The sequence below is a fragment of the Pseudopodoces humilis genome, chromosome 6, assembly GCF_049639895.1.
Source record: "Pseudopodoces humilis isolate 2021_Gansu_Grassland_sample_001 chromosome 6, ASM4963989v1, whole genome shotgun sequence".
Lineage (NCBI taxonomy): Eukaryota > Metazoa > Chordata > Aves > Passeriformes > Paridae > Pseudopodoces > Pseudopodoces humilis.
In genome coordinates this window covers 40,592,278-40,616,910 of record NC_142205.1, presented here as the reverse complement: position 1 = coordinate 40,616,910, position 24,633 = coordinate 40,592,278, and the positions used below count along the sequence as shown (strand labels likewise).

Here is a 24,633-nt window from a genome sequence, read left to right as displayed (position 1 = left end):
GGGGCTTGTAAACTCTGTTAGAAAGGGTATGTGAGCATGAGCAGAACAATCAGCAACAGCAGATTCAGGCTCAGTGTACAGATGTATGTCACAATATTACATGGGCAAGAAAATGTTTTAGCTCAGACGATTTTGCCTTATGTGCTGACCAGGAGGATTGGGAGTTGAGATTTTCAAAGCTTGAGCTTGCATCTCAAATGTCTGAAAGTTATGCTGATTATGTCAAATATTCAGTTATTTTAAATATTTTTAAATTCTTCTTCAACAAGCTATCAAGCCATCTATGATATTTGAAAGAAAATATTGTGAAAAGCAGAAGCAGGTGTATTATAAGAAATCTTGAAAAAATTTTGCTGAATAACAGGGTGATCTTGGGTTCAGCAAAATAATGTTCTGATAGATGAACCAGATTAAACAGTAATTACTCATTTCATTAAACTAAAGAAATGACAGCTAGCTGTTCAAATTGACACAAATCATAAAACTCGTTCAATAGCACTTGCTTTTTGTCAGTGATACATTGTGACAGTTTTAGAAACTAAGCACCTGCTTGTTTCCAAATCTGTAGCCAAAGTGATGGGCATGAACAGGAATGTCTTGATATTGCAACAAAGTTGTAAAACTGGAGTGGGGAATGGAGGGGTGTCCCGGAAGGAGAGGTTCAATTAAGTTTTGTGTGCCTCTTGAAACAGTTCTATACAGTTTCATAAGTCAAACGACGCAACGGAGGGCACCCCCTGACATCTTTCAGCACTTTAATCCTATCCCTTCTCCACCTGCCCCTCAGGTAACTGATCTCCCAAACACTAAAGGATGAGAAAGGGATGTTGTAAAGATGCACAGACAGTCATAGACAGAAAGTGAACACAGAAACTCTTACCAACAGGGAAAAAAGGGAAATTAGGAGGATGTATACACTGCTCTTTTTCAGGGAGAGGAATGGAGAAGTCCTGGTGCAGAAGGCACTGAGGGGATACGGGGGATGGAGGATAGTTTTGCAGGCGGACAGAACACCAGGGGCATCATTAGGAGTGCATGTCATCAGTCCTGGGAAGAGGATAGGGAACAGAGATCATAGGAAGAGATAAGGAGCAAAGCAGAGACAAAAGGTTTGAGGGCAAGAAAAAGGGGCTCAACCAGAACAAGAGGTCTGCCAGGGCAAACAGGAAGCTATGGCATAGAAATGAGGGGTAAATGGAACTACTGGGAGAATAATAAATGTCAGCTTTTGCAGGGAGTACTGGAAACAGGAGATAAGAAGCAGTGCAAGTGTAATAGAAAGAAGAAAAAGAAAAGCACCTGTTGTGCCAGGAGCTCAGCCTAAGAGCACGACCTCCCCCTCTCACCGGGAAGCCGTGCTGCGTTGGGATCAAATGTTTATGCTAACTAAAGAGTACAAACACTGGGATATATATTACAGCTGCCTTTCTTTTTTCTTCCCTAAGGTACCATAACTTCTTGGGTGGTGATTTTTATACTGCCAATAAATAGTGCTTTGAACCCTCTTCTATACACTTTGACTACACGACCTTTCAAAGAAATGATTCATCAGGTTTGGTACAACTACAGACAAAGAAGATCCAAAAGAGGTAAAGGCAACCAGAAACCATACGGTCCATCATTCATTTGGGTAGAGATGTGGCCAATACATGAAATCACACCAAAGGTTACGAAGCCTGTGCTGTGTACAGACTCTTCTGATGCTTCAGTGACTACACAGTCAACAAGATTAAATTCATACACGTAATTACACTTTGAATCCTCACGGTGACATCGGCACTGTTAGCTTCACATCCGTGGGCTTGCTGCTTTACAGCCACAAGGAAAATGAGGGAGGTGTGACATCAGGGCTCATGTGAACCACTGCAAGAAGAAGAGGGAGCCATGTGTCTGTTTGCAGGTAGAACTGGCATTTTACCATCTCACAGCAGTACCTGACATTGTGACAATTCATCCTAGATCAGAATGACGAATCAGTTGTTTGGGGCTTTTTTCTTCCAGAAGCCAAGAGTGTGGGGGGAAAAAAAATGAATTGTCATTTGAAACATCTCACGCTGAAAGCAGATTGTTTCAAAATCATTTATTTATGGGGAAGTGTGTGTGTATGTGTGTGTGTTTTCTTTTTTCTTTTTTTAAGTTCCCATTTCAACAGATATTTTTTTTAAGAGTTAATTGGTTTCCTCATTAAGAAACATATTTTCTCCTTGAAGTTTCTGACTTAAAAAGCTTTAAGGAGCAATAGCCATAAGAAAAACAATTAAATTTCATAATTAGATCTGTTAACTATATTTGTCAAAGCCAAGCAAGTGAAAATTACATTCCTTTTACAAATGTACAGACCATTTCACTCATGTAAAGGCAATAGTGGAATTGTAGTGATAGTTCTAATATAGTCGCCAGGTTGTACAAGGCCTTGATCAGCCTGGTCTACTGGGAGGTGTCCCTGGTCATGTCAGGGAGGGGCTGGGACTAGATGATCTTAAAGATTCTAATTCAGGCAGAACCAGAACTGTGGTGAAGAAAAAAATAAAAAGGAGATGTTTGGGTTTGTTTTTTTTTCCCAAGTGAATGTCCCCCAGCTTTAACTGGTGGCAGTTTGCCCCTTCTTACTCTGAAAAGACTGGACTGAGTATCCCAGCAATCTTGCTGCTGCTGCTCTTTTCCTCACTTTTCTTAGCAGGCTACCAAAAGTAGCTCACCACAGCTTGCAGACTTCAACAAATTCCAGTCTTAAGATGTCTCTCTATGTAAAAGGAAGATGGTAAAATAGAAAATTATCAGTCTTAAAAGGTGTCATGACATCTACATTTCAATCACTTGGTACATGAATGGATGCACTATAGTTAAAGTAATTTAAAGACCACAGCCATTCAGCACTTTCTGAAGCATTATTTTACTTCCCAGAATTAAAAGCGTAAAATAAAAAATCCCCTAGAGGCAGTTCCTTCACACATTCTTACTGAAGAGAATATTTTCTATTATGAATTATTACAACTTCCCTTCTTCTTTCAGTACCGTATTCAGTCTGATGGCCTAGGAGCCCAAAAAGGTAAAAAAAAGCTTTTTTTTGCATTGATTTGAAACTATTTAAAATTAAGTTAAAAGATACTTTCAATGTTTGCACTTGACTTCTTAACAGTATAAGAAGTAGAATTTTGAAAGTGTGACTCACACTTCAACTGTTTACAGAACTTTGGATTATCTTGAAACTGAAGATTGTTAAAGCATCTTGTTTCCACTACTGTATGTTCTATTGAAATAAAATATTATCTGCTGAACAAAACTACTTCTTTTCCAAGTTGTTTAGCAATATTTTGAGTTGTGGGGGTTAAAAAAACCTAAAAAAAAGCAAAACCTTGCCTCGTGGATTGCCTTTAACTAGGACAATTAGAACTCAGTTCAATAGAACTTCCTTACTCTGAGGGGCCAAGCCCTCTCAAGGAAGGCCTTTGGTGAGATATGCAAGGATCCCCGACCTTGCCATTACTTGTTTTTCACTACATGTGACTATGGTTATATTCACTGTCACCTTTGTTTCTATCAGTAACACAATAATAGTTCAATAATACTTCAGAATTTTTGCAACATCTTTATTGTTTTGATAAGCAAACTACAGTGGGTCTTTCTCAAAGTCCTGTAAGTAAAAATGAGGCCTGCTAATAAGTCATGACAGAGTCGTGTTCTCCTGCAGCCTGCCATTGCACCTCAGCATTACTGTTTTTCACAGTGCCTGGTAAAGATACAGGAGTGTCAGCACAGCTATTTATTACAAATCAGCCATCTTTCAGACCAAAAGGTTCTATTATCAATCTAATCACTGCTTAAGGCAAAGATAAAAAACAGGACCAAATACTGAAAAATCTCTGAAGTGCTTCCCCAGTGACGGGATATGTCACAGATTCTTTTCTAACTAATGGAAGCTTTTACTTATAGTCCAAAATAATCTATCCTATCAGCAAACTGTTAAACTTCTAATACTGTTAAACTTCTACCTTGTAGAGATATATGGTCCACCATAAGGCACTTTATTACAACAAAAGGTAGCATAAAATTGTTTGCAATAATAAAACATCTTGCAAAAAAATAAACCTGCAGCTTTATAGTCATACATTGAAATACTGCTAAAAATAGTAAGATTTTGGATATAGGATTTTTTACAGCTCATAAATAAGCCACAACTTGCCACATTATCCCATACTCAACATGAAGAAAAAGTGTGCATAAAAAAACTGAAGTTAGTTGAAGTTTCTCTGGGGCTGGCAGGGTTTCTGCTGCTGACAGCTCTTAAGAAGGAGGGCTGACAATTCTTTATCATAGGACACCAGTAATGAGCTCTGAACGTAGCACACATACTAACTTTGTATCTACCACGTTAGCACGAAAGAGAGAGGAAAAAAAAAGGAGCGCTGAGCATTAAGATCGCTTGAGCTTCAACGAAGAATCTAAAAGTCAAAACTGATTCCCTAAACAAAGTTTTTTTTATTCGGTGGACTAACATAAAACATTCATACGAGAGCCCTGAAGTATTTGTGAAAGAACTCCGGGGGCAAACAAAACTCCACGTGAGCTCCCTACAGGAGGAAAAGAGCCCCGCCGCAGTGCGGGACGAGCGGGCAGGGCCAGCGTCAGCCGCTGGGCTTCAGGGACTCGTAGCCCTCCCTCAGCAGGTCCCGCCACGTCCTGAGGAACCGGGCGTTCTCCGAGCACTTGGTGGCCAGCTCCTCCACCTGGGCCGACACGGCCGAGGTCGCCTCCAGGATCTTCGCCAGGGAGAAGGCGGCCTGGAGGGACGGCAGAGAGGTTGGGGGTCGCCGGCGCCCGGCACGGTCCCCGAGGGGGCCCCGGAGCCCGCCCGAGAGCGGCGCGCCGCACTCACGTCGCCGATCTGCATCTCCACCTCCTCCAGCAGCTCCCGCGTGTCGCCGCCGGGCAGCTCCGACGGTCCCGACCCCTCGCTCCCGCCGCGGACCCTCCGGGGCTCGGCGCCGGGCGAGCCCTCGGGCACCGCCGCGGGCGGCAGCGGCCCCGCCTCGGCCATGTCCCGCTCGGCTCTCCCGCGCCGAGCGCGCCTCCCGCCCGAGCACCGCCCACGGCCCGCCCTGGCCGCGGATGGGTTGGCAGCGGCCGCAGGCACCGCCCCCGAGGGCGGCTCTGGGAGCTGTAGTCCTGCCGCCGGGACGGGGCGGCCCCGCGGCCGGGCGCGCAGGCGCGGCGGGGCCGAGGCCGGTGGGGTGTGCGCAGGACGGTCGCGGGGAGCGGAGAGTGCCGCGGGCCGCTGTGATGCTGCTCTACCGCTGCCCGTCCGCCGGCCGAGGTAACGTGCCGGGGCTGGCTGCAGGGCCCGGGGTAGGCTGGGCTGGGCCGGGCCGGGCTGGGCTGGGGCGGCCGCTCGGCGCGGCGGGTGGGGCCGGCGGCTGGCGCTGCGCCGAGGCAGAGCAAAGGTCGCGGCTGGGTCGCGCCAGTGTTGGGGCCTGAGCGGGGCCGGCGAGCGGGGACCCCGCGGCTCCCCCTGCCCGGGGCTCCCCCTGACCGGAGGGTGGAGGACAGCGCTGTGCGTGAGCGCTGCCCGCGCCCCAGCTCTGTGACAATGACCTGGGTTGCTCACCTGCAGCCGGGTGCGTGAAAGATGGGCGGGTTTTTTGAGCGACGCTAGGTGTCATCTGTTCTGAAGAGTGAAATAAAGCAGTGGAATGAGTGTCCTTGCTTGGGAAGTAGATGTAGAGACAGCATCCCAACAGCTGTACTAAAGAGCTGCCGCAGAGCAAAGTTTCTCCTTAGGAATCGCTTGGTTCTTGCAGCTGTGCCCCATCTCTTTCCGAGTCCGTGAGCTCAGGCACTGCCCTCACTGGGGAAGAATCTCCCCGTCCAGTCTTTGCACCCACCTCTGTTATTATCAGACGTGTTCTTCAGAACAGAGTTTCACTTCTTTTGCATATGTGCAAAATAACTGTTTTTTATTGTTTTGGGTTTGGTTTTTTTTTAATATGCTGTGTGATTCTTAGTACAATCAGTTATGGTCAAATAAAAAATTCTAAAAGTTAAGTTAAAGTTTCGTAATATATACGTATGGATGTATCTGTTATCGACCTTGTAGAGTACTTGTTCTCAGATCCTGTCTGGTTGCAGGTGAAAGGTAACTAGGAATTATGAGGTGGTATTATAATAATGTTGGTTAGGTACAGAATTCCTGTTAAGGAATCCACATGGATTATACTTGCTACCTTGCGTATATAGACCTCTGTCCTGTCACTAGGCAGGGTTATGGCACAGGATGCTTGTGCTGGCCTTGTTGATTGCCATTCTCAGCTAAACATTTCAGTCATGCATGCTGGTGATTTTACTTATGTAGTTGTACAGAAATATTCCACTTTAAATATGATGTTATTATTCTTCTTCTTCCCTGAAAATAGAGAATTTTTTAGGGAAGGAAAATTACTAGTCAAGGTGCATTAGTTCACAGGTCTTTTAACTATAACTAGTTTTCATACTAACCATACTAGGGTTTTTTATTACAAATCACACGCATTTATTATTTCTTTCTAAAAGAGGAAAATGATGACGTGTAATAGCCCTCTGAAAAGAGTCCTGGTTTGATAATTTGAAACTTTATTTTCATCCATTTGCTTACAAAGAAATTATGATTTGTTGTCCCAGCAATTACTTTATCTGCAGCAAAGGTAAAGGTTTTCTATCTGCTGTTCCTAGCTTTGGCTAAGCACACTTGTGTTCGAGTCTGTGCTTTTACTGCAGACCATGGCATGTACTTGAGATGAACTGTCTTGTTTTAGTAGCCCAAGCTGTGTGTCTCAATATGTGTTGAGATGTCAGAGCTAAACTTGCATGGCCTGTTTCTACCATTGTTTGGTCACTTTTAATGCAGTCTGAAATACACCTTTTGAAGTTTAAAATTAAATCAGAATTTAAAGTATGTTTCATCTGTGTATACACATATTATCCTATGTCAGCTGTGCATGGCTGGCCTGTGTACTGAATGCTTAAAGGGGAAGCTTTTTTTTTTTCCCTGATAAAAAACTACACAGCATTCTCTTAACTTGAAAATTAAAAAAATCTGTGTTTATTGTTCCTCATCTTCATATCACCTGGTAGCCTTTGGGAGGGGGAAGCAGTCATATTTATTATGCTACTTGTGTCTCTGATATTTCGAGAAATTTGGAAAACTACTGATTTGACAAAGTTGTTTCTGGTTTTTGCAGCACGTCAGTGCTTTCATGCTCTAAAGTTGATAAAGAAAGATTGCCTTCTATCACCGCGTGTCTCACGATGTGCCTCTACTGCCTCTGTGCCTCGCATAACTACACATTACACAATTCATCCTCGGGACAAAGACAAGCGATGGGAAGGTAAAAACATTGCATTCTTTAAAAGCTGCTTTATTATTATTCTTATTGTCATTGCTGAGTTTTAAAGACACTAAAATGTGTTGCTGTTTTTTTTCTCTTTATGGAAATTCTCTATGTTTAAATACAGTAGTATTAATATTTCAAATGGAATTTTTGCTTGCTATCTCACAATGAGTGTCTTTGGTGCTATCAGAAGAAACTGTGCTTGTTTTCCTAAAGAAAATGTACAAGCAGCTTTGATTTAGTGATTATCACAAGAAGATTTAGTTTTCTTCAGTATGTATTTGCTTGGGTTTTTCAGTTGTTCTTACTGTGAGGGTTTAGGTTTAGTGAGAGAGAGGCTGGAAGAAATTGGAGATTGGATTATGTTATAATTTCTTTTCTATTGAAGGGGTAAACATGGAAAGATTTGCTGAAGAAGCTGATGTTGTCATTGTTGGAGCAGGCCCTGCAGGCCTTTCTGCAGCCATTCGACTCAAACAGTTGGCTGCTGAGCACAGCAAGGAAGTGCGTGTTTGTCTGGTGGAAAAGGCTTCTCAGATTGGTGCACATACGTTGTCTGGTGCTTGTCTCGAGCCAAGGTCCTTAGAAGAGCTCTTTCCAGACTGGAAAGAGAGAGGGGTATGTATGAGCATGTAAACACCAAAGTTTGTTATTAGAGTGTAATGAGCTTCGTATCTGACTCATTCTGGTATGAGTTAGTACCAGGTACCATTAGTAGTTAGTACCATTTTAAGTACATTAATGGAACAAAACAAAAATGGGTACCTTCTTTTTAATCTGTTTTCTGTAGTTCAACAATGCTAAAAGTTTTCTGTCTACACAGATATGCTTTGCTCTTTTCTGTAGTAGCCCTACTGCATATACACAATATGTCTGGTGCGGCCTGGGGTGCCCTGCACTTGCTGCCTTTGTGCAAAATCCAGCTCTTGTGTACAAGCAGGAAGACGTTTGGTCCTTACCAATGACAGACTCACTGGATCTGTACAATAGCTTTTTATAGAGATGGCACAGAGTACACTGACTTCTGTGCAAGCACTGTGGTGTAACGAAGGCCTAGGATGAAAAATCATCCTAGGAGGGAGCTATCGGACTTGTAGCCAGCTGCCTGCTATCACCTGAGAGCTGAAAAGTCAGCTGTCAATTCTTTGGTTTGCCTTATGGTGATAAATCTGCAAGTTGAGCTGTCTTCCTTAAAAAGGTCTAGAATATTGATGTAGTACAAGCCTGTGTACAATAGATGTTATTTGCAAAGCCGTATTTTTTTTTTTTAACCTCAGTGGTTGTGTTGGCTCTTGCTTCATGACTACTTCATAAAGTACTTTATCTTCTCTTTTGTGATACTTTCCTATAGAAGTGCTTTACTAAATCTGTACTTGACTGCCAGTTTGATAATTTGATTTTGTTGTTTCTGTTGGATTGGCTAAGAAAACATAACTCTCTACTTCTATTTTTTGTAGGCTCCACTTAATACTCCTGTAACTGAAGACAAATTTGGAATTTTAACAGAGACATCTAGAATTCCAGTGCCAATTCTTCCAGGTAAAGTTTAGTGTGGGAGAAGAGAGTCAGCTTCCTCTGTGTCTTTTTGAACTTCTTCATGAATCAAAACAAATTTGATTTGGTATAGTGCAGCAAGTATATGTAGAATGTAATAGGTTACAGTGATACACTCTGCGTAGGTGATGGTTCCAATAACACATGAAATTACCTTGAAGATAGTAGCTGTAATATCTGCTTTGGGTGTTTTGCTTAGTAATTTTATATGTGTGTGTGTGTGTGTTTTTTTGCCTAGGACTTCCAATGGTTAATCATGGAAATTACATAGTACGTCTGGGCCACCTTGTGAGTTGGCTGGGTGAACAAGCAGAAGCTTTGGGTGTTGAGATATATCCAGGCTATGCAGCAGCTGAGGTACTAATGACATCAGTGTGTGTTTATGAAAAGTGGCCTTAGAGCCCCCTTCAGTGCAGTCATGATGATGTACCGGTGCAACATTCCTTTTAACTGATATATATTGTGAAAACTGTGTTTCTCTGTCTAAATTCCCTGGCTTAGATCTAGCAAAGTGGAAATGGGTTATACAGTATGTGAACAAATACATAATCTTCATGTTTGATCATTAAAGAAGTCATAGTTTGGCCATTATAAGTCATAGTGCTTAGAAGTTCTGCTTTAGAACTTTCAATGAATAGATTCAAAGTACAGTTTCATTACAATGTTTTTTGTTTGTTTCAATATTTCCAAAGGTTCTTTTTCATGAAGATGGTAGCGTGAAAGGGATAGCAACTAATGATGTAGGCATTCAGAAGGATGGAGCACCTAAAGTAAGTATCTGTCTTCCCCATAACTAGGGGTCTAATTATGGAAATTGTGATACATCTGCTTCTACTGCCAGCAGTAGTCTTGCTGCAGCATAAGAAGAGTTGTAAAATTCAATACCTGTCCTCCCTCTCTATTTAATTGGATTGATTACCTCTGGAAGTTCTGGTCTCAGAACATTGTAAAATTCTTCCAAGATTAGTAGAAAAAACATTTTCAGAAAAGTTGTCTTGAAGGAGATTATGTAAGGGTGTTTTGGCATATGTGAAATCTGCGAACAAGGGAAAGAACTCCAGGAACCCCTGGAATAAAGGTCCAAAGGTGAAATAGAAAGCTTTAGTCCATCTGGTAACTAGCAACATGTAAGAGAGTGTGCTTCTGGCTGGTTTGGTTTCCTTGATATTTACAGCTGCAGTTGCACTTGCTGACAGTCTGTCTACCTTGCTGGGACAAGGTACACACTTGAGTCTTTATATCTTTATGCTGGTTGATCATGTTTCTGCATCCAGAAGGTGACTACCTGCCCTAAGAGTCAGACTTGGGATTTTTTGGTTTTTTGGTGGAATCCAGAGCCTGCCCTAAGTGAGCTGTTTCCTTGTATAATATGTTGGCAGAATGTGGCATCTCAGAGTTACTTGGAACAACTTTCACACAGAATTATTTGACTACATAAATTAAGAGTACAAGTTTTTCTTAACATTCACTTTCTTTTTTATAAAGTTTCATTCTAGTTTCCTAGAGTTTCCAAGAGGTATTCACTTTCATATAAAGTGTGGGCTATTTTTCCCCATTTAAGGCAGGGAGTGAGAAGAAATTAATCGCTCTTGCTTTGAGAGAATATAGGCAGTGGAGGAGTAATGTATTTTTCCAGTGTAATATTGTGTATCTGCTGTAGGGGACAGACATGCTCTCGTTTTCCGGTGCATGCTTTGTCCAGCAGGTGGCACAAGTAACCTGTGCAGCTTCTGCTGTAGTGAAGCTTCATTGGGAGTTTAGGTTTCTTCTAAGATAGGAGGGAACAATTTTAGGTGTATTTCTTAACATTCTCAAAACATAGATTCATTTTTTTCCCACTTGTTCTGAGAGAATGTGTCTCAACTTCTTTAATGTACATAATGAGTGTGCCTCTACTGTTTTTTGGTTTTTTTTAATGCACTATCACCCAATTCAAGTATTTTATCTGTCAGTTAGGTCAGCTGGTATTATCTCCAGTTCATAAAGGCACAGGTAAATAGATGTAGTTTGTATAACCTCCAAGAATACCTTCAATGTGTTTATACAGAGCCTAATCAAATAGACTGTGGTTAATGAGTAGATTTTCACCCTGTCGTCAGCACCAACCAAATAAAAATGACAGTGGTAAAAATGAATTGCAGAAACTTGCACATTGATTCTTGTTTTGATACTGGAGAAGGTTGTTAACTATGAAATACAACTCTGTCACATTACTGAAATGTTTCAAATGAATGAATTTCTAATATTTACAATGTGGAGTTGTAGTTAATTTGTTTTATATAAAGCTACTTCAAAGTGGACACTATATATTGAAGTGGTAACTCTTGTTTAGTGTTTTATAAAAGTAATTCATGTTCACATTGACATGAAATTCAAAGAGTACAAAAAATTTCACAAAATCCCATGACTCCTATTTAAATGTAATTCTCAACTAGAGGGAATATTTTCATTTGTAAGTTGCAAGTAGATTGCACCTGAGAGACAATTCAAAACCAAATCAGAAAGCTTCTTTTGAACCTATGCTGGCTTACCTTGAGATGGTTTAAGTGGGTACTGCTGAAGAGCTTCATCCAAATTTGTTTTCCTTGTCCTTTTCGACATTAAACTTTCTGAGTAAAATGAAGCTTTTTTTGTTATAAAAAATTTTTTAAACATAATCTGTATTGGAGTAACATCGTTATTCTGAATTAGTGGGTCCTTTTGGGAGCTGGGGTGATTCAGGTTTTTCAGATACAGTAGTTCTGTCTAGTCTATGTCGTGTGTTGGGGCACACACACACAACGTTTAATTGTAACGTGACTTCATAAGCAAAAATTAAAGTGTGAGGTTACAGGTAAAGATTCTGTGTCTGTCAGGGTTCCCTTGCACCTTGTGAATGAGCAGATTTGATATAAGTATCCTCTGACCTAGAAAGATTTTCAGTGATGAATAGCCATTCACTGTGGGGCTGCTTTACTGGAATCGCCTTCCAAGATTTCTCAGGGGTGCATCATGGTTAGGTGGAAAGGACAACTGAACTAGAACCATAATTAGCAATGGTTTGTAGGTTCTGAGCTGTGCTACCAAGTGGTGTAAATCACTTTATTACTCTCCATTTTTGTGCTGTGAGTTTGGTGTGGCACAGACCTAACTGCTGATGAAATGTACTTTTTGCAGGCTACCTTTGAAAGAGGCTTGGAACTCCATGCTAAAGTCACAGTCTTTGCTGAAGGTTGTCATGGACATCTAGCCAAACAGCTGTACAAAAAATACAATCTAAGGGAGAATTGTCAACCCCAGAGCTATGGCATTGGATTGAAAGAGGTATCACTTGCATAATTTTAACAATTAAAGAAATTACCGTAAGACTTTAAGGTAGATTCCGTTTGCTTTCTAGCTGATTTGTGTAAGACAAAAGAATTAAAGAATTTGAGTTACACTTTCAGAATCTTTGCTGTTCTGAAGCTGATCAGAGCAGATGCTCCCTGAATGTCGTGACTGTTCCATTTCAGCTGCAGCTTCTCTTCTATCTGTTATAACTAGAGATACCTGTGAATCTGCTCTGTTAACATTTTCAAATTACGGTCGTTCGTGAAATCTGTTTTCCATACGTGTACTGAATGAGAGAGGGATTTGTGCTGCCTAGTTTTGGGGGGATTTAGTACATGAGGAAGGAAGAAGATGCACTCTGGGCTTTCTGGATGTTAGTGGAAAAGAGAGAGGAGAGCTATTTCAAATGATGGATGAATCGTGATCTCTGAAGCACCTTCTGGATGAGCCTTTCTTTAAAAAAAAAACTCCATTGGGCAATATAAAATTGGGATAGGAATGAGGTTTCCTTTTTAAAATATTCTATACTCAGGAAATATCACTCATGAAAAAGAGCAGTATTATTTTAGAATATGTTCAGAATTTTGACTATAGCATATTCTAAATTACCTTAGTATATGCTTACAGCTACTAAATGTTTGTTACATGATTAGTTTACATTTCTATACAGAATAATCACTCTGTAAATATGACATAATCTTAGTTACAGTGTCTAATACTGAAATTGTCATTAAAGAAGAGTTTTCCTGTAGAGTTCCCTTGCTTCCATATGAGACTGTGTCTGCTTTGGCAAGTGGTGCAGTCCAGTAGGAGTGGATCTGAAGTAGTTGGTGCTGATGAGCTGATATCTGTACTATGCATGCCTCAGGTTTATTTTTACTTTGGACTAGCTGTGATCTAGTCCCATAGACTGAGTGCCCTTTCATGACTGGAATGCTTTAGATGGACTTTTAGGACCCTGTCTTTTAGTTTCACATTGAAGGAATCCAGTTCATGCCTTCCACAGCTGCTGTTTGATGTGAGTCAAAGCACAGCAAGTGGAAGGAATCAGAAGTCCTGCTCAAAAATGTTCTCTTGAATCTAGACTGGAACATTACTGATGGGCCCCCATGCTTGAGCTGATCTTATGGCACTCAACTGCCCTCCTGTCATTAGACAGTGCATGGCACATACCTCCATGGTGCAAAGATGTTTTGTGAAGTGAGCAGAAAATGGACTCGCTCCTGAAAACATGAAAATGCTTCTCTGAGTTCACCATGGGTCAGTGTAGCACTGGAAATGTGTAGGAGACAGCAGAGACGTTTGACAGAAAATATTTAGATCAACTCGGGTATATTGCTTTCTCCTGACCTTGAAAAGCTCACAAGATAATTCATAGAATGATATGAAAAAATAATACTGTCAAACAAAAAAGTCAATATAAGCATTTCATTCTGCGGTGGAAGTATCTGTCAAATATTAGGAATCTTGTGGTTGTATGAAAATTTTGGGTGTAGTACTGGAGTCTGTTACATTTTCTGATACACAGCATTTAAAGAAAGAAGGGTATTGGGAAAATCTTAAATGGTAATCCAAAAAACTATGCTGAACAGTTCGTATTTTTGCATTGCTCATAAGAGTAAATTAAGTTTCTCCTATATGTAATTCTGTGTTTGTCCTTCAATATATATTGAAAGAGCATTACTTTGCAATCTGAAGTATTTTTTTGGTTATTTTCATTTCAGTTATGGACTATTGATGAAAAGAAATGGAAACCAGGAAGAGTGGAACATACTGTAGGCTGGCCTTTAGACAGACATACATATGGAGGATCCTTTCTTTATCACTTAAATGAGCGTGAGCCTTTAGTTGCTCTTGGATTTGTGGTAAGTGGAGTTAGTTTTTTCATTCTTGTTTGTTTGATCTTCATTTTATGCAGTTTCTTTTCTCTGTTTTAATGAGAAGATGTAAATACAAGAATAGGAACAGACCAAATTTAGTCCTTTCTCAATCTTGAGTGTGCTTATGCCCCACATAGGGTCATAATTCCCCATTAGGGAAGGCTAATTTGTCATATTAATCTGTCTTTAATCCAGTGTCATTTATTGAGACCAACTAGAAAACTTAGGAGTAATTTCTTTGCAAACCAAGCAAATTTTGGTAATGGCAAAACCAAATGACTAATCAAAACTATGCTGAAAAAAATCTTGTAAATTAGGAAATCTAAATCACATGCAGTTTCTACAGTTCCATTTCCTAATTCATGTGTCAGCTATGTGTGTAATTCCACTTTTTGAGAGAAGCACATACAGTGGAAGCACTGCAGTGCTACAAGCATTGCCCCTTTAATTTCTGAGCTCTTCACTTCGTTTTTGGTATTCTCTACCCCTGTTGGAATTGCTTTCTCTAGCAACTGCCTTTCTGAATTGGGCAGGCAGGTTCTTCCTGCTTATCGCCACTTTATCAGAAGCAGTGAGATCACTAGAGGTAGTCTGGTGTCATTCTGGCAGCCAGGTGATACGAAGAGCAAGAATTGGAAATATTCTCTTATCACCTACAGTCAAAACGAAAAATTCACTGTTTACCCTGTGCACATGCTTGAACACAGATGTTGTAAGAGTCAAGCATACAAATTGGGCTTTCAGCAGCACGGGACTGACACTTCTGTCTCCTAGATTTCAGAAGGATTACAGAGTGTGTAGAAAAACTCCATTTTTGTCTATCTGTTCTGTAAGAAGCATTGAAAAATACTTGTTAGCTTTCTCAGACACACACACTTGTCCTGTACAGATTTCCAGCATTGGAATTAATAAGTACGTACAGTAGATACTCAAATTCTGTTTGATTTAGAAGGGCTGAGAGCTCTGATTCTCACAGAGAATGGTAGGTAATCAGTAATGTCCATATTCTCTCCAGAGAGGAAAAAAATCAACTTCTGTGTGAACTAACAATCACTTTTTTTGTCTTTGAACTTTATACCTATTTCAGTCTGAGATGATTCTTGTAGTAGGGTGGTTTTATCCTTATTTTGAAATTTTTTCATTAATTTTGTCTTGTCAGCAGCACAGATGCGAGCACTGTTCTAAAAGCAGTGAGCTGCCACAGATACCAAAGTCTTGATTGCTGCTGACTCATGATGTATTTTGTGACTTATCTCCAATAAAGCTCACAGGAACCAGAAATAATCCCTTTCTCAAAAGAGAAAAAATCAGCAAGAGAATTCTTTTGAAGAGTATCTTAAAGATGGGAAATGTAGAGTATATATTTGGGCAAATTCTCAAATGCATGAAAATTCTGGGCATCCAGCCCACTGGCAATCTTTTTTCCCAATTTTCTGCTTTCATCATTGCTCCCCTGTGCTTTATTATAATGGCTCACCTAATTGGAAATTATAATTGATTACTAAACAATTTGAAGAACTGTTTAAAGTATGAGAGCACAAGGACATAACAATCAAAAAATAATTGTTTACCTCTTTTTTCAGCTTTTTTAGGGCAGAGGTATGAAATACAAATTTAAAACAACTTTTGCTGCTTATCCCACCCACTAAATCAGGCTTAATTTAATCCCTTTTATACCAAAGACAGATAAAATGAAGTTACAATGCAATTAAATATTTTCCATATTTCAGGTGGGGATGGGAGCAGACTTGTAGCAGCAAATTTTCAGATTTGCTTCTGCTGTACCATTAATAGAATGTATTTTTGGCAGTACTTTAAGTAGAAATATCCTGAGGTTGCTTTAGAATAAAATAGATTTAAAGACTTGATGTGGCAATATGCAATTGTTTTAATTTCAAATTTTTGTTGAAATGTCATACCTTATCTTTTATTAACGTGCACTTTTTTCTTTTTTTAAGGTTGGTTTAGATTATCAGAATCCCTATTTGAATCCATTTAGGGAATTTCAGAGGTGGAAGCACCATCCTAGTGTACAGCCTACTTTGGAGGGTGGGACAAGGATTGCCTACGGTGCCAGAGCGTTAAATGAGGGTGGTATCCAGGTAATTTTTTTCACTAAGTTTTTATCTTTGAGTTTCTGTGGCCATGTATTTAGTGCAGTAGATTTGGGTTGCATGATACACCAAATGTTTTGCTGGACAGAAAGACCTTGTTGTCTTGGTGGGTACTGGCTGCTGAGATTTGCTAGAGTTAGGCTCTGTCATACTGAAAATTTTCTGACATATTCACTTTACTTTCTAAATGAAATACAGAATCATCAAAACATTTAGATTGGAAAAGACCATTAACATCATTGAGTCCAGTAACTAGTCCACCACTGAACCATGTCCCTAAGTGCTACATCTATATGTCTTATCCAGGGATGGCAACTCAGCCACTTCCCTGGGCAGCTTGTGCAAGTGTTTGACAACCCTTCCTGTGAAGATATTTTTCCTAATATCCAATCTAAACCTCCTCTGGCACAACTTGAGCCCCTTTCCTCTCTTCCTGTCACTTCTTACTTGGGAGACGCTTACCTCAGTGTGCCTTCCTTTCAGGTGATTGTAGAGAGCAATAAGGTCCCCCCTGAGCCTCCTTTGCTCCAGGCTAAACACCCCCAGCTCCTTCAGCTGCTCCTCACATGACCTGAGCTCCAGGCCCTTGGGGAACTCTGTTGCCCTGCCCTGGACACACTCCAGCAATTCAATGTCTTGTGAGGGGCCCAAAACTGGATAAAGGATTCAAGACAGAGCATCACCAGTGCCAGCTACAGGGGAATAATCACTGCCCTGGTCCTGCTGGCCACACTATTTGTGATCCAAGCTAGGATGCCATTGGCCTTGGCCACCTGGGTGCATGCTGGCTCACGTTCAGCTGGCAGGACTCCCCATGTCCCTTTTGCTGGGCAGTTTTCCAGTCACTGCTCCAAGCTGAAGGTACTGCATGGGGCTGTTGTAACCCAAGGACAGGACACAGCACTTTGCCTTCTGGATGTCAGTATAATCAGCCTTGGTCCATGGATCAGTCCTTTCAAATCCCTCTGCAGCAGATCAACATTCCCACCCAGCTTTATGCAGTCTGCAAAAACTGACTGAGGGTGCACTCAGTCCACTTGTCAAGGTCATTGATCAAGATGTTAACCAGGTCTGGCCCCAGTACTGAGCCCTGGGGAACCCCACTAGGGACTGGCTGCCAACTGGATATAATTCCATTCACCAGCATTCTCTGGGCCCAGACATCCACAGATTTTTTTATCCAACAGAGTATTTGTCCAAGCCATGAGCCACCAGTGAAGTGGAATTGATGTGGCAGTCAAGTATGTTCAGCAGCAAAGATGCCACAGACAATCTTTTGTTTTACCTGGAATCTTGGGGAAGACAGGGTAGTACCACTGATCTGTTCCTGTGGGGCCATCCAAATTACTTGTTTATCCCAGCAAAAGGAGCTCCTTTTCAGTGCTTGAGCCTTAAGTCACTGATGGTGCTGAAATTATAATGTAGTTTGACAGGTAAATCTTTACCTCTTCAAGTACAGATACCTTGAGTTTCTTTCATGCACAGCTTTGAATTTCTGCTTTCTTGGGAGGTGGAATACTTAGTTCATTTTGTTAACTTAAGTAGTGCAAAGGGTAAAATTTTGCATGTGTATTCATCAAGTCTTAAGGTGAATTGAAAGGGCTGGAAAAGCAAAAAAAAAATAGTCTGGAGTTAATATTTAACAATTTTAAAGTACTTTCAACCTGTTAGCTTCTCATCTTGAAACACAGGGCATGGCAATATGTTCTGTACTCCCAGATCCATCTTCCAGATGGTCCTTTCAGTTTGGACCTTAAAACTAGCCTGAGTGTTCATGACCTGCATCCTGTGTGTGGGGCCATGCCACTCTGCCCTCTGACTACTTTGCCTTTCCTTTGTGAATCTCTTCTTAGTATAAGTGTGGCTTCACACAGTTTTTGCAGTACAAGCGGAATTTCATCACAGCGTCACTCTTGTCACAGTCATGTGGAGTTAGGCTTTGACCCCAGTGTGCATTCCTGGCAGTGAGTCATGTGGGTTCAGGAAACAACTTCTTGATTACACCCATGCTGCACATTTAATCAATCTGAGCGTTGATTTTGTCCACTCTGCAGTGGAAATATGTCATATCACATTGCAACACAACTTTGTTACTGACTTATTTCAAAAACCAATGCCACTCCATTATTAACACAGATATGATGCAAAATACCAAGATGGTTTAATCTAGACTTTTATGCAAGAGGGGTTTCTTTTTCCACCCTGTGCACTGGTTTCTCTATCACACATAGTCATGGAATTTCTGGCTTTGGTGAAGTAGCCAGATTGTGACTTTAGTTGTACCCTCCTTATACTCAAAACCTATAGCTGAAAGAACACAGTATTTTTTTAAGTCGCTTACAGACATTGTGCTAAGTTACACAGTAGAACTACAGATCTTGCACATCTCTGCCTCATCTTTGGACATCTTTGCTGGATTTAAACCAATATGTCCCTTACTTTGCAATGTTCCTTATATAAAAGCATGCTTTGCTTTTTTGGTTTTTTGGTGGGTTGTTTTTTTTTTTTTATTTCCTGTAGATGGATTTGTCTAGGTGATCATGAAGTCACTCTTTAAAAGACTTTTTTTAATACATGGCTTCAGTAAAAAAAAGCTTTATTGATGATTCACTTAGGAAGAGTTTTAAGATTAGCTCTTCTTTTGCACGTGTTGCTTTGATTAATAACTGTAGCAGTCTGACTCATTTGTATCACTGTAGTCCAGGAATATTTTCTTATGTAAGTCATTCTGTAGCTCCAGTTTTTGATTTTTGGTAACAGAATTGCATCAAAGAGGTGTATAGTTACCATCAACCTCAGCTTTTTTGTTATAGATAACCTTATAACCATGATCTTCGGTCTTTAGCTCAGAGTGAAGGTTGAGACAGAGTGCACGTGTTTTTTAATGTATGTGGAAGGAAGGATAGTTTAGTAACTTAGTCTCTGTAGCTGCTATTTCATATGTTTATTAAAATTGCAAAACAAAGCACTTAAATTCCCATGCACCCTCTATTTTGTCTCTATTTTATCAGGTTTAAGAAAGGTTTTAGAGTTTTGTGGAAAAAAAGGTGTTGCAGTTGTTGAGCAGTGTATGCTATGAATATCAGGGAGGAAAACCTTTATACTGACAACCCATTTAAGTGTCAAATATTAGGCTCACTTAACAGATTTTAAGTCCTGATCTGAGCTAAGGGGAGGAAGAACATGAGGTTTCCTGTCTGCCAGCAGGAAACCCTTTGCAGGGAACAGGTGTCTCCCCTTCTCTAAAGCAGTCTTGTTTTGTGTTTGTATCTCAGGAACATGATGTGTTTCTTCCACTGACTGTGAAAGCATGCACCAAGTGCCATAGTACTCATAATAATGAGAATTACTACCAAAGCTGCAGTATGTGGTACCTTTTGTGTTACCTGATTAATCTTTAATCTCATTTATTCTTTGGCAGTATGTTGGGTAACTATGTGCATATTACGTGAAACAGTGGTTGCAGAAGAAAAGTATTTGATCACCATCTTTCTGTGCAATTCAGAGACTCAGTCAAGAAGTCTTTCTATGCTTATGTCCATGCTGCACCATTGAATTCTAGTAGATAACAGAGAATGGCTGTTTTCTGTGCAAAGAGAGAACATCCTACATGCTTAATCCCTTCGAAATAGTGTTATGTAGCTGAACTTAAAACTTCTTGTCCCTGAAAATAAGCTGTAGTTGTGTTTTCAGCCTGAATTACCTTCCCTATGAACCAAATCACTATGTCTCTGATTAAACAAATTGCACAAAAAACAGAGGAAATGCTGTGTAATATAAGTTTTAGTGATTGCCATATGACTATACAGAAGTAAGCAGTCCTGGGTGACTAGTAAAGAAGTAATATTTGAACAAGCAGAAGAAACAAAGCTTTGGGTTTGGGTTATTTTAAATTCCAAGGGTTATATTTTTTGACATTTTTCATGAAATTCAACTGTTCATTTAGTATTTAGGCTACTGAAAAATGAATTCTTTCAGACAGTTTTAATAAAAGCAGGATGCTAGATTAAGAGGTGTTGCTCAGTACTAAAGACTTCTGGAGGAGAAGGGTATGTTCAAAACTTAACCCTCAGTGATTTGTGACTTGGGATTTGATCAGAGTTTTCTGCTCAAAGTTCTGCAGTATTCTGCATTTTGAAGCTGTTCCCAGTCTAAAATCTCAATCACCTTGGTAGCTGAAGTATTCCTTAGTTAATATAGGTGTATAATGTAGTATATTAATACTATTGACCTGATATTTGGAATTCATCTTGGCTATGTTATGTCTGTGAGTTGACCATACTCAATGACATTATGCTTACAGAATGGGAGTAAGGTGGTGATTTTGCACCAAAATATCTTGGTTGGCTGTGAGCAACTTCTAAAATAAGGAGAAGGGGGACAGGCATGGTAACATGGTGCAGTTTCACAGAAAAAGATTTGTGGAAAAAAGCACTGTGAAGTGAGATGAGAACAACTTACTGTGTGGAAATCAGGGAAACAAATGGGGGTTTGGGTTTTTTATTTTAAAGAATTCACTTAAGGTTGAAGGAGGAAAACCACATCAGTGGGTGACACTACTGGAGTTTTGCTGCAGATGAGGCAGGTGGAGAGAGGATATAAGGAAAATGTCACTTTCATACATACTCAACACAAGTACAGTGTCTCTATTCCTATATCTTCCTATATATCAAATTCTGTAAGTGGAGTAACTGGTGTCTCTTTAGAGAGTGCACATGTCAAGTCTGAAAATGGAAAGGACACTCAAGCCTTATGCCAGTTTAATTTCCAGAATGTTATTTTCACTTTAACAAAGAAGAACAAAACAACTACCTTTCTTTCTGTTTTCTCTTCAGTCAATACCCAAACTCACCTTCCCAGGTGGATTATTAATTGGCTGCAGTCCTGGACTCATGAATGTTCCCAAAATCAAAGGAACACATACTGCAATGAAAAGTGGCATGTTGGCTTCAGAAGCCATTTTTAGTCAATTAATCAATGAAAATCTCCAATCAAAGACAATAGGTAAGATCACTGCACTTTGAGTTATAATTATCATGTGTTCAATCAGAACCTTCACCAACTAACAGCACTGATTAATCTGGCTGAATGAGTTAGTTGGAAATGTGTGAATAAATAATGAAATGTTTAAAATATATTTTATTGTTTATTTACTATCAATAATGTTAAATTATTTAAGAAAGATATTAATATTTGCTCAGTTATTCATAAGTATTGATCCTGCTGCTAAAAGCTATAATGACCATCTGAAAAGTAAGCTTATGCTTCCTGAATAAGTAAACAAGAATAGTTGGGTTCCTACAAACACAATAAATAGTAGTGCTTTATGATTCAGAAAGTGTTAGTGAAAGCCTGCTGAAACAGGCAAAACAAAAGGAATAGATTAAATGTAAGTAAAACAGCGTGAGATTTTTCAAATTTGCTCTTACTGTTGTTAGGATCCTGTTTTCCTTCAGTGCTTTTAGTCATTTCAGTTTGAGACTATGTGTATTTTATTTTATACATAATACAAGCACATTGTAGTAATCCCCTGGTCCTGACCACCTTGTAGTGATTTGTTTAAGCCTTAGTTGTCCCCTTAAATCTGTTAATAAAGTCTGAAGAGAGAGAGAATTAGAATTTCAGTCACTCTGGAGATAAGACACTATAGTCAGGTGCCACATGATGATTATTTTGGAAATCTCCCCTCTGTACTGGTGGATTCAGGCCTAATGAGCTCTTATTCAGCTGAAATGCACCATATACACAGAAGGCGTGCTGAACAATTAAAACTTGAGCTAGGCATGCTAAAATGCTTAGAATCCATCTGAAGCTATAAACACTGTGGGTGGGTAGTGTGCCATTCTTGTTTGATTTGTTTTATATGATGTTTTTCAGTCTTGTCAAGACTGGACTACTACAGCCCACTTTCTTCTCTTCGCGGGAATTTGCTTTATGGCAAATACGGACTGAAGCATGCTTTTCATATGTAGACATCACTTAAAACTGATTATTTAGAACATTTATTCCTATAAAGTAGTAATGGAGAATGGTGAAGGGAAAGCTCTCAAATAATTTTCATTTGAAGAAACATTATTTTTTTAGATAATTACTTGACTTTAACTACACTGTAGCAGATGTGTCAAGTGTGAAATGTCTTTGTAGTATTTGTAAATACAATCAAAGAGTTTAAATCCAAACTTTGCAGTCAAATATATCTCATGAATGTGCTGATTACAAAGGGAGAAATTACCTAGCATTGGCATTATCCATTGGGCCACAGCCATGGTTACTGAAATGGGACTTTGGTTGCAAAACTTCTTTGGAAAAAGCTTTTGAACCTTGACATTAGAATTGCAAACCTGGTTTTGGATCACGGGTAGACTGTCTTGGTCAGCACTCAGATTCTGTGAGTGAGTAGCTGTTTTCCCACAGAGGTGCCAATGTAGCCACCTGTCAGATTATATTTTGCTGAGCTTTGAGGCAATTTAATGCTGCTTGTGGCTCATTTAATAGAGGCTACAAAGGAGCAGTGCCAATCCGCCAACAAAATAGGTCTCTTGATTTGAGAGGCTGAAACATGTTGTCTAGTTTATTCCTAGCTTACAGTTCTGAAATTCTCATTTTGCTGATTTTATTGCTAGCAGTTGCTTTTATTCAGCATTTATTTTTTATTTCAAGGATAGTCTTGGTGTACTGTAGGTACCTAACAAGTAATGTACTGCCTTAGGACTTGATGTGCAAGAATATGAAGAGAACCTCAAAAAGTCTTGGGTCTGGAAAGAGCTGTATGCGGTGAGAAACATCCGACCATCCTGCCATAGTGTACTTGGTGTGTATGGAGGAATGATATATACAGGCATATTTTATTGGCTACTGAGAGGAATGGAACCATGGACATTAAAACATCCAGGTAATTTCATTATCTCCTGAAGAAGACGCTAAATTTTTATGTCAGTCTTTTCTGCTTAGTTTCAGCTAGTGCACATCTGCTCCAGTGGTGAGGCCTTGAAGTGTACAAAAGAAATGGATGATAAAGCATTGATGCAGATGTTCTCATATTAGCTTACCACAATGTAAATTAAGACATTAAAACATTGTATAACATGGTATAGATTTTTGTCTTGTGAAAAAGGCTACCTTTATGAAGTACTTCGTTCTGATGACAAGGGAAGTTAAAACAGCTTCATTAAATTGTTCTTGAGTAATTGCAAATTACAGTAATTCTGTACTGAAATTTATTAAAAATATATTTAGGACCAGATTTTGCTCAGCTCAAGCCAGCCAAGGACTGCACTCCTATTGAATACCCAAAGCCTGATGGAAAAATCAGTTTTGATCTCTTGTCATCTGTGGCTTTAAGTGGTACCAACCATGAACATGACCAGCCCGCTCATTTAACTCTCAAAGATGACAGTGTCCCTGTGAGCAGGAATCTGGCTCTATTCGATGGACCAGAGCAAAGATTTTGTCCAGCAGGTAGGTAACAAAAATGTGTGTGTCAGCTGTTTCTGCAAGATGAAAGACTGAGTACCTCAGGAAGGGTCCACCTGGCCTACTACTTACTCCAAGCATTCTATCCCAATTTTCCTCACAGAAAGGGGTTCAGTTGCAGGTCTTAAAATATGTTAGCAGTACTTCTGTGATGAAATAACTGTTAAGCAATTAGAAGAAAATTAAATCACATTAGTAATATACTTCCCTCATTACACTTGCTGGTAAGTAGAGTATACATGCAGGGGGAAGCTGTTCAGCAAAGTGACAGCTGCCTTCTTGTCTTTGCAGGAGTCTATGAATATGTTCCTCTGGAAACGGGAGAAGGATCAAGGCTGCAGATAAATGCTCAGAACTGTGTCCACTGCAAAACATGTGATATTAAAGACCCAAGTCAGAACATTAACTGGGTAGTACCTGAAGGTGGAGGAGGACCAGCTTATAATGGAATGTAAACTAACAGATCTATTCAGTGACTTCTGATCACCAACAAATATGTTGGAGTTATTTTATGCTGCAGCGTAATTAATGTACAGCACTGATTTGAATGTTAAAAGAGTTTGAGACTAATGCGCCATTCTGAATTTTACATATGACTGTTGCATTAAATGGAAAGTTGGTGCCTTCTGGTTAAACCCTAGCCTTATTTAAGTAGGACTTCTTTAAAGGAGCGGTATGGCAGGCAAAGTTCGTATCAGGACTGACAAAGGAGCTTCGGATCTTGGATTTACTGCTGAAGTTCAGTGACAGCAGGAGCCATATCCAGAATTGCACATATGGTGGAATAATTCAATACCCACCTTTAAAAAAATATTTTCTCTCTCTAGATGGAGTGATTTAGATGTAATCATACCTGGCAGTCAGGGAAATAAATTGGTCTAGAAAACTGTCACTGCTTTGAAGTGTTACATTTTACATCGAATTTACAGTTCTGATGGA

At 39.9% G+C, this 24,633-nt stretch overlaps 3 protein-coding genes across 3 annotated transcripts in view; 2 read left to right on the top strand and 1 right to left on the bottom strand.

The window, feature by feature from the left end:
* The window catches only part of RXFP1 (relaxin family peptide receptor 1), a 46,842-nt gene extending 43,747 nt beyond the window's left edge, over nucleotides 1-3,095 (top strand). Inside the window, exon 18 of the mRNA XM_014258647.2 lies at nucleotides 1,446-3,095. Coding sequence (XP_014114122.1) covers nucleotides 1,446-1,747 — 302 coding nt within the window. The 3' untranslated portion in view covers nucleotides 1,748-3,095. The remainder of the gene's footprint in view (nucleotides 1-1,445) is intronic.
* A 492-nt stretch (nucleotides 3,096-3,587) lies between these two features.
* C6H4orf46 (chromosome 6 C4orf46 homolog) lies at nucleotides 3,588-5,039 on the bottom strand. Its single transcript, XM_005517590.3, has 2 exons — nucleotides 4,877-5,039; nucleotides 3,588-4,781 (listed from the first exon to the last, which is right to left on the bottom strand). The coding sequence occupies exons 1-2, from the start codon at nucleotides 5,036-5,038 to the stop codon at nucleotides 4,626-4,628; spliced, it is 318 nt and encodes a 105-aa protein (XP_005517647.1). The 5' UTR covers nucleotide 5,039; the 3' UTR covers nucleotides 3,588-4,625.
* A 142-nt stretch (nucleotides 5,040-5,181) lies between these two features.
* On the top strand, nucleotides 5,182-24,586 carry ETFDH (electron transfer flavoprotein dehydrogenase). The gene is made up of 13 exons (XM_005517591.3): nucleotides 5,182-5,314; nucleotides 7,215-7,361; nucleotides 7,753-7,982; nucleotides 8,822-8,903; nucleotides 9,157-9,275; nucleotides 9,611-9,688; nucleotides 12,075-12,221; nucleotides 13,952-14,092; nucleotides 16,066-16,209; nucleotides 21,057-21,225; nucleotides 22,931-23,113; nucleotides 23,458-23,679; nucleotides 23,986-24,586. The coding sequence occupies exons 1-13, from the start codon at nucleotides 5,281-5,283 to the stop codon at nucleotides 24,147-24,149; spliced, it is 1,860 nt and encodes a 619-aa protein (XP_005517648.1). The 5' UTR covers nucleotides 5,182-5,280; the 3' UTR covers nucleotides 24,150-24,586.
* The last annotated feature ends 47 nt before the right edge of the window (nucleotides 24,587-24,633 follow it).